At 38.3% G+C, this 13,040-nt stretch overlaps 1 protein-coding gene across 3 annotated transcripts in view; it reads right to left on the bottom strand.

The window, feature by feature from the left end:
* The window catches only part of LOC124254147 (nuclear factor 1 X-type-like), a 133,005-nt gene that overhangs the window by 13,885 nt on the left and 106,080 nt on the right, over window positions 1-13,040 (bottom strand). For all 3 annotated transcript variants that reach the window (XM_046688025.1, XM_046688024.1, XM_046688026.1), the window contains 2 exons: window positions 7,226-7,406; window positions 2,555-2,703 (listed from right to left, as the gene is read on the bottom strand). In XM_046688025.1, coding sequence (XP_046543981.1) covers window positions 2,555-2,703; window positions 7,226-7,406 — 330 coding nt within the window. The remainder of the gene's footprint in view (window positions 1-2,554; window positions 2,704-7,225; window positions 7,407-13,040) is intronic.

Genomic DNA, 13,040 nt, shown 5'->3' with positions numbered 1-13,040 from the left:
GCTTCATTTCTCACTTCCATATCCTTCAGAGACAGGCTAACCGAGGCCTGCATTTCCGATTTAAAGGAGGAGAATAATTCTGCCATAGCCGACATGTCAATTTGAGCTGAGTCAGATTTCGACCTAGATTTAGATTTAGACCTTGCCTTAGAATCTGATCTTTGAGATGAAGATGGTGTACTAGGATTAGATTTCTTAGACTTACTAGATTCTGCCCCCGGAGAAGATTTACGCTTTTTGGACTGACACCTAGCCGTATCCATATTGAGCCATTCAATTTCAGATAAATCTGAACATAATAAACAGCGATCTACTAATGTGCATGGGATACCCGAAAAACACGCTACACATAAGGAATGAGGGTCAAGATCGGGCATGAACTTTTGGCATTGGACACACTTTTTTTCGCCATATCTTCCTGAAAAACTAAGGAAAAAAGGGCGGGGAAAATAAAGCAAAATAAAACATAAAATAATATAAATACGATTGTCCGTCGGACCAAATGTCGACACCACTAACCTACTACGATGAATCTAGTGCAGAAGGCTGTGTAAAGTTTAAAAATTTTCACTTCACTTCTATACGTGTTGACAGTAGTGCATACAGAAAAGTTGTGAGGTTTTCAAACAGACAATAGGATGACGTCATGTCAAGGGGAGGTAACTCTTGGGGTTAAGAGAGTAAGCATACCAATAGGGATAGCTATGACTTAGGGTTTAAATTTTTCATTTTATTTTCTGTATATGACTGTGGGAACCACAGAATTAAGGCAACCATAATCCAGAGGGAAGGTTTACGGTATAATTATTGCTTATTGAAAAAACATTCAAGAGAAGTCTTAAAAGTCTATGAAGAAAATCCAGCGAACCGTTCTTAAAATATCTTGCTGACAATTCAGGTTAACATGCTGAAATCTTCAAAGTGTCGTCGTGACCCTAAACATTATGTGAAGGTCACCAAAATTGACTGGGCCCTGGGCCTTACCTATAGTTTGGCATGAAATGCATGTGGACCCGTTTTTTTGTAAATATCTCTTCATCCAATGACCCAATCAATCTCGAACTGTGCAAGTGGATGTTTTGTCAGACAACCTAATCACATTGTAAATCACTGATTTTATGCATTTGTATTAAAGAATCTGTCTATGTAACTGTCAACAAAATAAACAGCAGAACGCAGAATGCTTGCAGAGGGAGGGAGCCAATGACCTGTAACAGCGGCAGTGTTGGGTCATAAAGGTCAACGTTCGTCAATGTAGGTCAGCTATGAACGTGACAGGTATGAAGAGGTGTCACAGGTCGTGAATAGGGTAAAGTGGGTGCCAACTGTTAACCATCATACGGATGATACGGTGATTTACAATGTGATTAGGTTGTCTGACAAAACATCCACTTGCACAGTTCGAGATTGATTGGGTCATTGGATGAAGAGATATTTACAAAAAAACGGGTCCACATGCATTTCATGCCAAACTATAGATGAAGCTTGGTGTCAAATATGAAGAAAATCCAGTGAATATTTTTTGCGATATCTTGCTGACTATCTTAACATGCAATTTAACATGCTGAAATCTTCAAAGTGTCTCTGTGACCTTGAAAATTAAGTGAAGGTCACCAAAATCGACTGGGCCCTGGGCCTTTCCTGGATGAAGCTTGGTATCAAATATGAAGAAACTCCAGTGAATGGTTCTTGAAGTATCTCGCTGACAAGCATAACATGTAGGTTAATATGCTGAAATCTTCAAAGTGTCTCTGTGACCTTGAAAATTAAGTGAAGGTCACCAAAATTGACTGGGCCCTGCGCCTTCCCTCGATAAAACTTGTTGTTAAATACGAAGAAAATCCAGTGAACGGTTCTTGAGATAGCTTAACATGCAGGTTTACATGCTGAAATCTTCAAAGTGTCGCCATGACCATGAAAATTAAGTGAAGGTCACCAAAATCTACTGGGCCCTGCGATATAGCTTAGCGTGCAGGTAAAATGTTAAAGTCCCCTTGTGACCTTGAAATGAAGGTCAAGGTCACCAAACCTGAGTTGGACCTTTCTTATACTGTGATGAAACTAGGTACCAAATATGAAAAGAATCCAGTGAACAGTTCTTAAGATATTCCAATTCGTACGGCTAAACGCGCGGCGGGGTATAATAAAAACAAAAATCTGTTTCAGGACAGGTCGTCAACAGTTGTGGATGCCTTCATTAGGGAGTCATATGGTCAACCAGGGCAAGACTTTGCATGAGCTTTCAGTGACTGCTTACAGCTATAGATGGGTGTGTTCCAATGAGGTGTTTCAAGAGGCTGCAAACAAGGTTTCAGGTCGTTTCCACTCCATGGATGGAACCAAGAAAACATCTAACTTTGAATACTGAATAGTATGAATAGTACAGAATGACAACAGATAACACCTGCCTGTAAAGTTCAATGGAACCTTTGGTTCTGGTAAAACTTGCTTTTTATGTGACCAATGTGGACTAACATGAAATGCCCCAATACACATTCTTCCTCACATTCAAATTGTCTGTAATTTTAAGATTTTGATACTAATTCTGACTCACCTGATGACCCTGAGGATGTATATGTGCAAAGGCGTGTTCTGGACGAGACAAAACAGTAAAAGGACTAGACATAATGGTTCTGTTTACAGGTGGAGTGCCTGGAGAGCTGGATACAATACTGGGACTGTTAGCTGTAGAGATACTGGTACCTGAAAAAGTATAACATATGAGTCAGTCCTGTCAGAGAGGATACTGCCGGATTACAAAAGTTCAGGCACATTAGTTCACCTGGATATGTAGTAGACAGACAGACAGTTTTATTTGTAATGCGGGCATAGTGGCCTATAATACAGTTTACAATTCATTTGAATAAATCAACAGGAGTTATAATAGTTTCACAACACATTAAAAGGAGAACCAACCCTTTTCATTTTAGATGATTTTAGTGCAAATAAAAACACTAATTCAGAAGCTGTGCTATGGTCAGTGCATGGGTCAAAGTATCACATTGAAATATGCCCCACTTACTGAAAGGCCCATATGAGCAGAAAAGTTTAACTGTCTCAAAAAACTGTAAGGACAATAATACTTTTGATGAATGTCTCAATAGATTACATCATTCACATAAAGACTGAAAGGGAAGAGCTCACACAAACACAACATTGAAATCGAGATGCACGAGCATCATGCATGCATTCAGGCATAAATTGCTGGCTTGAATGTCAATCGTTGTTTTGGCACTTGTTTTCTGAACACAGCAGCTATGGCTAGGTTAACGAGAGGTGTTGATGGACGATATGACGGTCCTGGCGACGTGTTGTCGACCACTACGTGGATGGTCATCAGTGCTGTTGGTGGCTTTGTCGCTGTCTTAGACATTCTATCATTCGAACGCTGCAATTTAAGTCATTAGCAATGACTCGAGCACATTGACCAGTGTCTAGAGTCCAATGGCTTGTTGTCGTCAATATCTCGTTAACCTAGCCATAGCTGCTGTGTCAGAAATTCAATCAAATGAATTTTTGGTTATCTCCTGATTGGCAGACACCCATTTGACAGACAGTCAGTTGACAGACACTAAACTAGAAGGTTAATAGGATATGTACAGCAGAATTTAAGTGAGAAAACGTTTTGTTTGAGAGATATAGATATGTACATATTAGAAAACATTCTGATTTTCAGTAATTGAGAGACCTACATGGCCATGTAAGATCAGAATAATACCAATCAGTGATCTAATTGTTAACAATACTTTCTAAAGATTGTAACAGTTTGTGTCTTTGAATAGTATACAATGGACATTCAAGGAAGTAATGAAAAACATTCTCACATCCATGGCCATATTGACATGATGCGTCATTTTATTGATATTTATTCCAAATAAATCATAATTAAGTGTACAAATTCAACTGCCTGAGTCCCGGAACTCACTGAGCTGAATAACTATGAGTCCCTCAGAACTTTTATGAGTCCCTAACAAAAATTAATGCCACAAATATTATTCAAACTGGTTTATTGTTACTATAGGTTGCACAGGTGAGTCTGACCGGTCTGGGATATTTCACAGAACAGAGCTGGTAGTACCTAAATTGTAACAAATGGAGACTCTTCAATTTTAACTTGTAGTTCATACCCTATCACATCAGACACAGATGTTAACAGATCACTGGTAGTGGTTGGAGAATCATAGTTGATTTTACCTTCCTTGAGAATTTCAATGTCTTTGTTTTCAAATTCATATAAAAAGTCAACAAAACGTTTAAACTTTGTCAGTGGGATGTTTTCACAAGCTAACCAATGAACAGATTTCATCAAGGCGACAGCTGCTTTGTCTTGTTTTTCATACATACGTGCAGTTGCAACCTGGAAATCATCACAAAGTTTTGGAGCCTGAATGGACAGTTTATTATCATTATGGTGAGATGTCTGGTCAACGTTATATTTTTAAAATTTCTGCATTTAGCAACTTGTGTCAAACCATTTTCAGTACATAGTTTACAAAATATTAAATCACCTTCCCTGTCATAAGTCAGCCATAACCGATGAGTTTTTGGCCAACCTGACAGAAATGTCCTAACTTTGTGTTTTCTGACAGTATCTATCTGGGCAGCATGTCGACTGCTATATTATAAAAATAACAGCAGGGTCTACATGACCTTTGACAAGCAAATATTTTCTTTTACTAGAAAAATAAAAAAGTTACTAGCCAGACCCATGTAATTTCACTGTTATATTTTGTGAATAAAGTTCTACAATTCTAACCAAAGTTTTGTTTTATTTCTTCACTCTGTTCAGTGATTCAAAACCAAATTACATCAAAAGAAATATGCCAACTGGAAGCCACTTTAACAAGTATGAACACAAATAGTAACTGTCTTACTTTAACTATTAACATTGAAAGAATTATATCATAAATGTCATCATATTTATATGATTACTTTTCCAGGACTTGACATTCAGAACCTTAAACAACAGAATGACATTCTATACTAGCCACATGAAGAAACTGTGCACACAGAAAATTCCTTCAGAATTGGAATACAACACAGAAAAGATGAAATGATGTAGACACTTTATAAGCTGAAGTATCGGACCACAAGAAAATGTGGAAAGAGCAAGAACAATATCCGTAACGATGACGTCAGAAGTTCAAAATCGAGTACGGCATCACACGATGAAGTCACAAAGTCAATAACGGGTATGACCACCATGTGCCGTGAAGCACAGCAGTGCATCGACGATGCATAGAGGCTACTGAAAGAGCATTGAAGGCCTGGGGAATGGTCTTGGACGTGGTCACTGCCGTCTTGAACCTGTGTTTGAGATGAGTCACCCGAATCCATCTGTCCTGTCATGGCGTCGTTACGTCGGGGACACCCATACTGTGAGTGGTCGGCGACGTCATTAGTGTTTCCATAACGCCTGACCAATGCAGATATCGTGTTACGATGGCATTGGAAATGTGCTGCCACCTGTTGTTGGCTCATTCCTGCTCAAACCATTCTATTGGCTTCATGACGTTGAGCAGATGTTAATCTTGGCATGATGTGCATGTGACTTCTCATGTGAATTTGTGAACGTTTGAATGACCAAAGATCAAGCTTTCGACAGTGACAGCAATTTCTGAGTTTAACATGTTGTGTGCAGCTGCACGGGCTGTACGTGTAGTAACACATTGCAAGTCCATAGGCCACTATCGATGACGTCATGTCGCCTAACACGTGCATGAAGCGTTTGATTGTCTCCAATACTTGCTATGTTCACACCTGTATTTATGTATAAAGACGCTGTGTGCCTATATCTACATTTTCTGTGTGCACAGTTTCTTTATGTGGCCAGTATATTTCAGAAGAACTTTAACCCTGTCAAATGTCACTTTCAAATTACATGCAGATAGATTTAACAGTTGTTCAGCTACTGACTAAAGCTTCCTGCTTTCCTCTTACTTGTACTGAGAGCTCAGATTTTGAGTCACAATGTTCATTGACCAATCATTTTGTCTTGAAAAACCTCATTTGCATATCGCTTACCTCCCTTAGCGTCTTTGTGTCTATTTATAGAGTGTAAAAACTAGGTTAGTAGTTTTGCACATGCAATGAATCTTGGGATCTCATTTGCATACCGCTTACCTCCCTTGGTGTGACCTAGATGTCTATTTTTGGAAACGCGGAAATGAACTGATTATCATGACGAATGAAAGCTGCAATCGTTTTAAAATAATGTGTACTTATTAACTGACGTCAATTATTTGAGAATGGAAGTTAATCTACGAAGATTTAGCCATGTATACTTTGAAATTGCCTCTCCACAAAAATAAACATTAGTGTTTCATCAAAAGAGGACGCACATGTAAAAAAAAAATTTGAGTCCTGTCAGAATTTATTATGTCAGAGACGCGGGACGCGGGGGTAGATTTATCCCTGTGCCAAACATTTAACTCCCTTATTGCATATGAATAGTATTTAGGTGCACATTTTTCTTTCAAATGGATATAAGATTTAAAAGATGCAACAGAGTCACAATTTCTAATAGGCTAGCTAAGGGAATATTATTCCACATTTTAACTGCTGATGGAATAAAAGATGATGTTGAGTACCTCAGTCTTGTACATGGTTGGCAAAAATTATTCAAGTTTTTCAACTCATAACTTGTCCGGTTGCCTACTACAGGTGGGAGTAAATCCTGAAGAAAAACTGGTGTTGTTCTATTTAGTAGGAGCTTTAATTTCTGAAATGCTCCAATCATTTTAGATGTCTTTTGACAATGTTTTCAATATGATGCCGCTAACTCCCGTTAGACGAGAAGGTTAAGCCCAAATGTTTACGAAAATCAACTGTTTTTATATTGCAGCAATCAAAATTAAAATTAATGTCTTTTCAGCCATCTTTCAAAGTAAATATAATATAGTTCCAGTTATTTTTTGTGTTTTTATTTGGACTATTCCATTATAATGTGTAGGTAACAGGCAGTAGCTAACATGTGCATGGAACCGTAAATGTTGTCGTTTTAAGGCGTCTGTGAACTGCCTGTCTGCGTAATGGGAGGACACCAAATTCTTTTGTCAGAACTAATAAAACCATAAAACCTATATGGGATCATTTCCTGGTCCAGCACAGGGTGATCCTTACCAGAGGAGCCTCAAGTTTTCCTTTCTCCCCGAATGTAACTTTCAAAAAATTATTGGCTTACTAGTGTAAAGGAGTAAGTAAAGTGATAATATTTGATTGTTACTTGTTACAGAGCTTGATACTGGAGAACTGCTGCTGATCACAGCCTGTCCGTCAGATGTACGGAGAATAGCAACTGGCCTAGCAAGGTTTGGTGGTGGTGGTGGAGGCGGTGGCAACATTCCTGGTGCAAAGAATTGGGGTAGTTTTGTAGGACTCTTCATTGGTGGTGTAGATGGACTGGACTGAAACAAAAAGATAACATCTATAAAATCATACAATAATAGTTACTGATTACATGCAGAGGTCACTTCTTTCTTTCCATGAATACTTTCCCACAAAGGAAAGAGGTACCATGAACCATTTCTAGCAATCAGGTGACAGCTGACCTCATACATAAAAAAGACAAGAGCCAGTCAACTTTTGGTTACTTGTCCAAGGCCAAAGATCTGGAAGGTGTTCCTGAACTAAGATTTAGCTGAGGATCTGGAAAAAAAAGATGCATTAGCGATACATATTCTGTTTTTATAGGAACAATTAGAAGTATTGTTAGTAATTGTTAGTAAATTTACATCTGGATTATCGTTGCCTTATTGCTGTGGTTACCACAGACACATACAGCACAAATGGATAAAAAACGATCCCGAGGTCATAGTGGTATGCCCTCACCCTGTGGAATTATCTCCTCTTAATTCATGATGTCAGAGTGAGTGAGTTTAGTTTTATGCCGCTTTTAGAAATATTCCAGCAATATCACATCGGAGGACACCAGAATGGGCTTCACACACTGTACCCATGTGGGCAATCAAACCCGGGTCTTCAGCGTGACAGGTGGGATAATAATAATCTTTATTTGCACTGAGAAGGCCACAGGCCTATAGTACATAAAGTTATGTTACATTTGAGAGGAATTTAGATCGGGTAATCATAGCATAGTAAATGAACATTGAAATATTTTGTAGAAGAACTGGATTTTTACTACTTAACAATGAGGAGAATTTTATCACATTTGGATGGACATAGTTATATCTTTTAATATATTTTGTTCGCAACCGGTCATAAAATGGACATATTAGGAGAAAATGTAATTCATCTTCTATTTCGTTAAAATTAGAAAGTGTACATATTCTATTTTCTCTTTTTACATTCATATATCTGCCTCTTTCAATCAACAAATCATGAGAAGAGCATCTGAATCGTGCCAGTGCTATTCTAAACTTTTTAACATTAACACAGGATAGATATGACTCAAGAGCTAGGGCATTTTTAAACAATGAATAATACATGCATTCATTTGATAAAGATATCCTTCCACACCATGTTTGAATATACATATCTTTTAGTCTTGTCGTTAAGGATTGTATGAATAACGTAGGTGATTCGACATATTGTGTATTCCATGTAATTCCAAAACCAATAGAATATAAAAAGGTTTTTACATTGGTTGCCCAGTTTTTTTGTCCACCTTTATCATATAACAACATCATATTATAACACTTCTTAGATAAGCGATTTGAAGGCATAATCAACAGTTTTAGCCAGTACTTAATAACTTTAATGCTTGTAAGAATGTGCATTGGGTACCTACCGCATTCACCATAAATCACTGCGTTAATAGTGTTAATTTTAACTCCGAGGAACTTTTTGCATCGCATTATAAATGGATTTTTCAATATCGTCAAATTTTGTTATTCCCCAAATTTATTTATATGATAAAATTGGACTGACTTGGGCATCAAATATTTTAAAGAATGAAGAGTAGTTAATATTACCAAGTACACTCAACTGTTTCATAATTCCAATTAATGCTTTTTGTCCCTGTAACACTGCATATTTTACATGCCTCGTCCATGACAGGCCACTGGTGAAATATAGTCCCAAATATTTATAAAAGCCAATACACAACAGCTGCATACCTTTATATAACCAGTTTTCCTTTTTTGACAATTTGCCTCCATTTTTGAATACAACAATTTTCGTTTTTTCTCTATTTACAGTTAATTTCCATTTATCGCAGTAACTTTTCAAGTTCATTAATTTGATTCTGTAAGCCATTAATCGTGCTTGAGAACAAAACAATGTCATCTGCAAATAGCAATAGGAAAATATGAACTATATCTGGGTGGAGTTGAATCCCGTGTACACAATTAGTTTCGATTTGTCGTGCTAACTCATTTATAAAAAAGGAAAATAGAAATGGGCTTAGTATACAGCCTTGTCTCACACCAAGTTGCAAGTAGAATGTTTCTGAATAATTATGATTACTTTTAATGCAAGCCTTAACATTTTCATACATATTGCATAAAAGTTTACTCAATTTACCACTGAGACCGTGGGTATTAAATAGAAGCCAAAGTTTTTTTCGTTGTATTGAATCGAAAGCTTTAGAAAAATCTACAAATAATGTGTAGAATTTCCCCCTTTAGAGTTTAAATACCTTTGAATAATACTTTGCAGTATAAACATATTATCTACTGTCGTATATCCCTGTCTGAAGCCAGCTTGCTTCAGCTGATCTTATCCATTGAGTCTCCCCAGTTTACAAGTCTTTTATTTATTATAGAGGTGAAAGTTTTACTAAATATGCTCAGTAGTGTTATGCCTCTGTAATTATTTGGATTATTTATATTACCTTGTTTATGGATAGGAACTATTATGCCAATTGCCCAACATCTGGGGAACGTACCAGTTTCTAATATCAAATTAAAGAGCAATTCTAAGTATGGGACGATAAGATCTGCAAAGTATTTAAAAAATTCAGATATTGTTTTATCAATTCCTGGTGATTTATTACATTTCAGTTGGTTAATGCTATCTAAGATTTCATCTCTAGTAATTGGGGAATCAAGTATTACCTTGGTAAGCTCTGAATTCGGATCTGATGGATTTCATTCTCGAAATTATCACATGTTACATCGTCATTTTCATTATGTAAAGAGTTAAACAGTGTCCGAAAGTGTTCTAGCCAGTCGATCATTTCGATGTTCTTTTGAGCTTCATGTCTAGTATTCAGGTGTTTGAGTTCATACCAAAGTTTTTTTGAATCAGATATACTGTTTTCTATTACCCTCTGCTTCTCTTTATAATAATTAAGGCTTTTTTCCTTACGAATTGAGTTATATTTATTTCTTTTAGGGCAATATTGATCGTATGATTCTTTATCTTTCAATTTCCTAAACTTATTCAGAGCTCTACATCAGTCTGATTTTAATCTTTCACATTCAGAGTCAAACCATTTATTAGTTGTTGTTGTGGGAGGGCTAATTGTTTTCTTCATGCAAGAGGCGGCCAGACAGAGTGCCTCGGTCATATAGCTTATACTATCATCAATATTAACGAATGCACAGTCAATCGATTTATCTAGTAATTCTTGTACGTTATCTGACAAAATATTTTCTCTAAACTGTTCTAATTTATCGTTATCCCAAATGAACTTAAACGGCTTATTCCTACATTTGGTAGAAGTGTTGGATTGCTCAAGTTGTACTGTTTTTAGTTTTAATGTAGTGGGAAGATGATCAGATTCAGTTCTCGTTTGTATGCTAAAATCTAGAATATAGTCAAATATTGTTGATGAAGAAATGATATAGTCAATAACACTGGTACCAGTTGAACCTAGAAAAGTAAAGTCTCCAACTTCTGTGTCACTTCCACATCGGCCATTTAGTATATGAATGTTAAAAACAGAGCACATGTCAAGAAATGTTTTACCAAAGTTGTTAACGATCTTGTCGGCGGAGAAACGCTTCAAGTTAAAATAATCTATAGCGTGACAGGTGTCGGTTTTACCACTAGGCTACCCCATCGCCCCAGTGACATCACTACTGATCTCATGACGTCACATTGGTGTGAACAACTAATGCTAGTAGTCTACCAATCCACTGATTAACACGTGACCAAAAATTAGGATAGAGATTCCATGACATCAAGTAGACTCTCACCCAATGAAGTATCCTGAATCCTGGAGGTGAGGTGAAATTGGATTCAATGTCGTGCTTGAGAATATTTCGCTCATATGACGACGTGCATGCGTGTGTATGTGTGTGCGCGGCTGCTTGTACTAGCCCAGACTTAAGCTGGTTTTCTATATATAGTGCTAGCCCACTGAGATACCATGCCGCAGTGAAGCATGAATACCCCACTCAGACACATTATACTGACTCCGAGACGACCAGTCTTTGTTATACCCATTAATGCCGAGCGCCAGGCAGGGACCAACAAGTACCATATTTTATCGTGTTTTGGTATGACGCAGTCGGGGATCGAACCCGCGACCTTCAACTCTCCGGGCAGACGCTCTAACCACTACACCACGGAGGTGGTCCCTGAATCCTGAAAGCTCCATCTCCCTCACAGACCAGTCAGTAACATGCCACATGCGGACATCTCTGAGAACAAAATACACCAAACCCCAACCCCCACAAAGAATAATCAAGCGGTGTTGAGCCGCCTTCAAGGTTCTTCAACCCGCCCATGGAAGAAGCAACATCTCTGAGGTAGAAGTTGATGAAGGTATTAGCTTACTTCCACTGGCAAGCCGACACAATCTGTTCTACTGACACAGATCTCCAAGCAGCTAAAGACGTAGCTAACGTTTAAGTTAACTAAGTCCCGATAACAGTCCTGGTAGGCATAGGCAATCGTCTCTCTAAGTCAGGAAGATAAGGTGTTCTTTGAGATCTCAGTATCCATGTTGATCTTACAAGATAGGAATAGACGACGATTCTGTCTGAAACTGTGTATGCGCGCTGAAGATACCAACGTAAAGTGGGACTTACACAAAGAAGTCTAGACTTGTATAATTGGGAAGAGGTAACTGGAAGAGCAGGGATCTTGTACACTCTCAGTCCAAAGGGTTCTTGGCAATAAATTCAGGAAGAGCCCTGCACATGATCTTTTTATAGCCATCCATGAAAACAACTGATCAGAAATCTAGAGCATGGAGTTCAGACACTCTTGAGGCTGTAGCAAAAGGCTGATCTAGACTACGCGTGGTCACAACATCCTTAGTCACAATGAGGCCAATGTTCAGAGATTTCCATGGCAGTCAAACGTCCTAAGGTGTTAACCTGGCTTGCATAGCATCACTGACTCGCTGGTACACTACGTTAAGGAAGGAACGAGCTTGAGCAACTTCATGGGGTGACATTGCAAGTAAGGCATCCTTCTTTACCCCCATGTAATCTTGAATGACTTGGGGAAGCAAGGCCTTAACACCAGCCGCAAACCAGTTTGTGTATGCCATATCTGAGTCACGCCACGTCCTTGTTAGATAGGTGAATGAAGTGTTCCTTAGGAATCCAGTTGAAAATAGTCATCATCCAGCTCAGGTGAAGCACAGGGTAATAGACTGTCATGAATACTGTAACCCAGTCTTTGAGAGATCCTAGGTAAACTAGATACGTTCTTGGCCTTAGCAAGTTGCATGTTACAAGATTCCAAGGCTGACTTGACTATAAAAGAGTGAGGTAAGGAAAGTCTAGAGTCACATTCAGGTGGCAGACATCCTGATGTCCCCAGTTCCACAGGAATTTCAAGTGCCGGTTGATCAGATGGTGATGATACTGTAGACTGATAAAGTTCATGGATAAGTTCAATTTTCACTCTAAAAGTCCATCCTGGTACGTAATCATCAGCTTCCGTATCCATGGAAGGGACTGTCAACAAACTGTCTCGCATAACAATCTCTGGATGCGAAACAGGGTAAGTGCTAGATCCATGCGGATCCGGAAAGTCTGGGACTAACAGAATAATAGAAGGGTTGTCATTATCCAAAGATCCAGACTCCCTAACTGACCGGTCAAAAGTGCCGCCCGTGGCTAAGGTCTTCGACCAATGAGCTTCAGGCGAGCTGCATGTGCCCTCCAAGCCAGCCAAGC

This window comes from Haliotis rubra, unplaced genomic scaffold (assembly GCF_003918875.1).
Source record: "Haliotis rubra isolate DU_JTF1 unplaced genomic scaffold, ASM391887v1 Scf566, whole genome shotgun sequence".
NCBI lineage: Eukaryota > Metazoa > Mollusca > Gastropoda > Lepetellida > Haliotidae > Haliotis > Haliotis rubra.
This window is presented reverse-complemented; position numbering and strand designations above follow the sequence as displayed.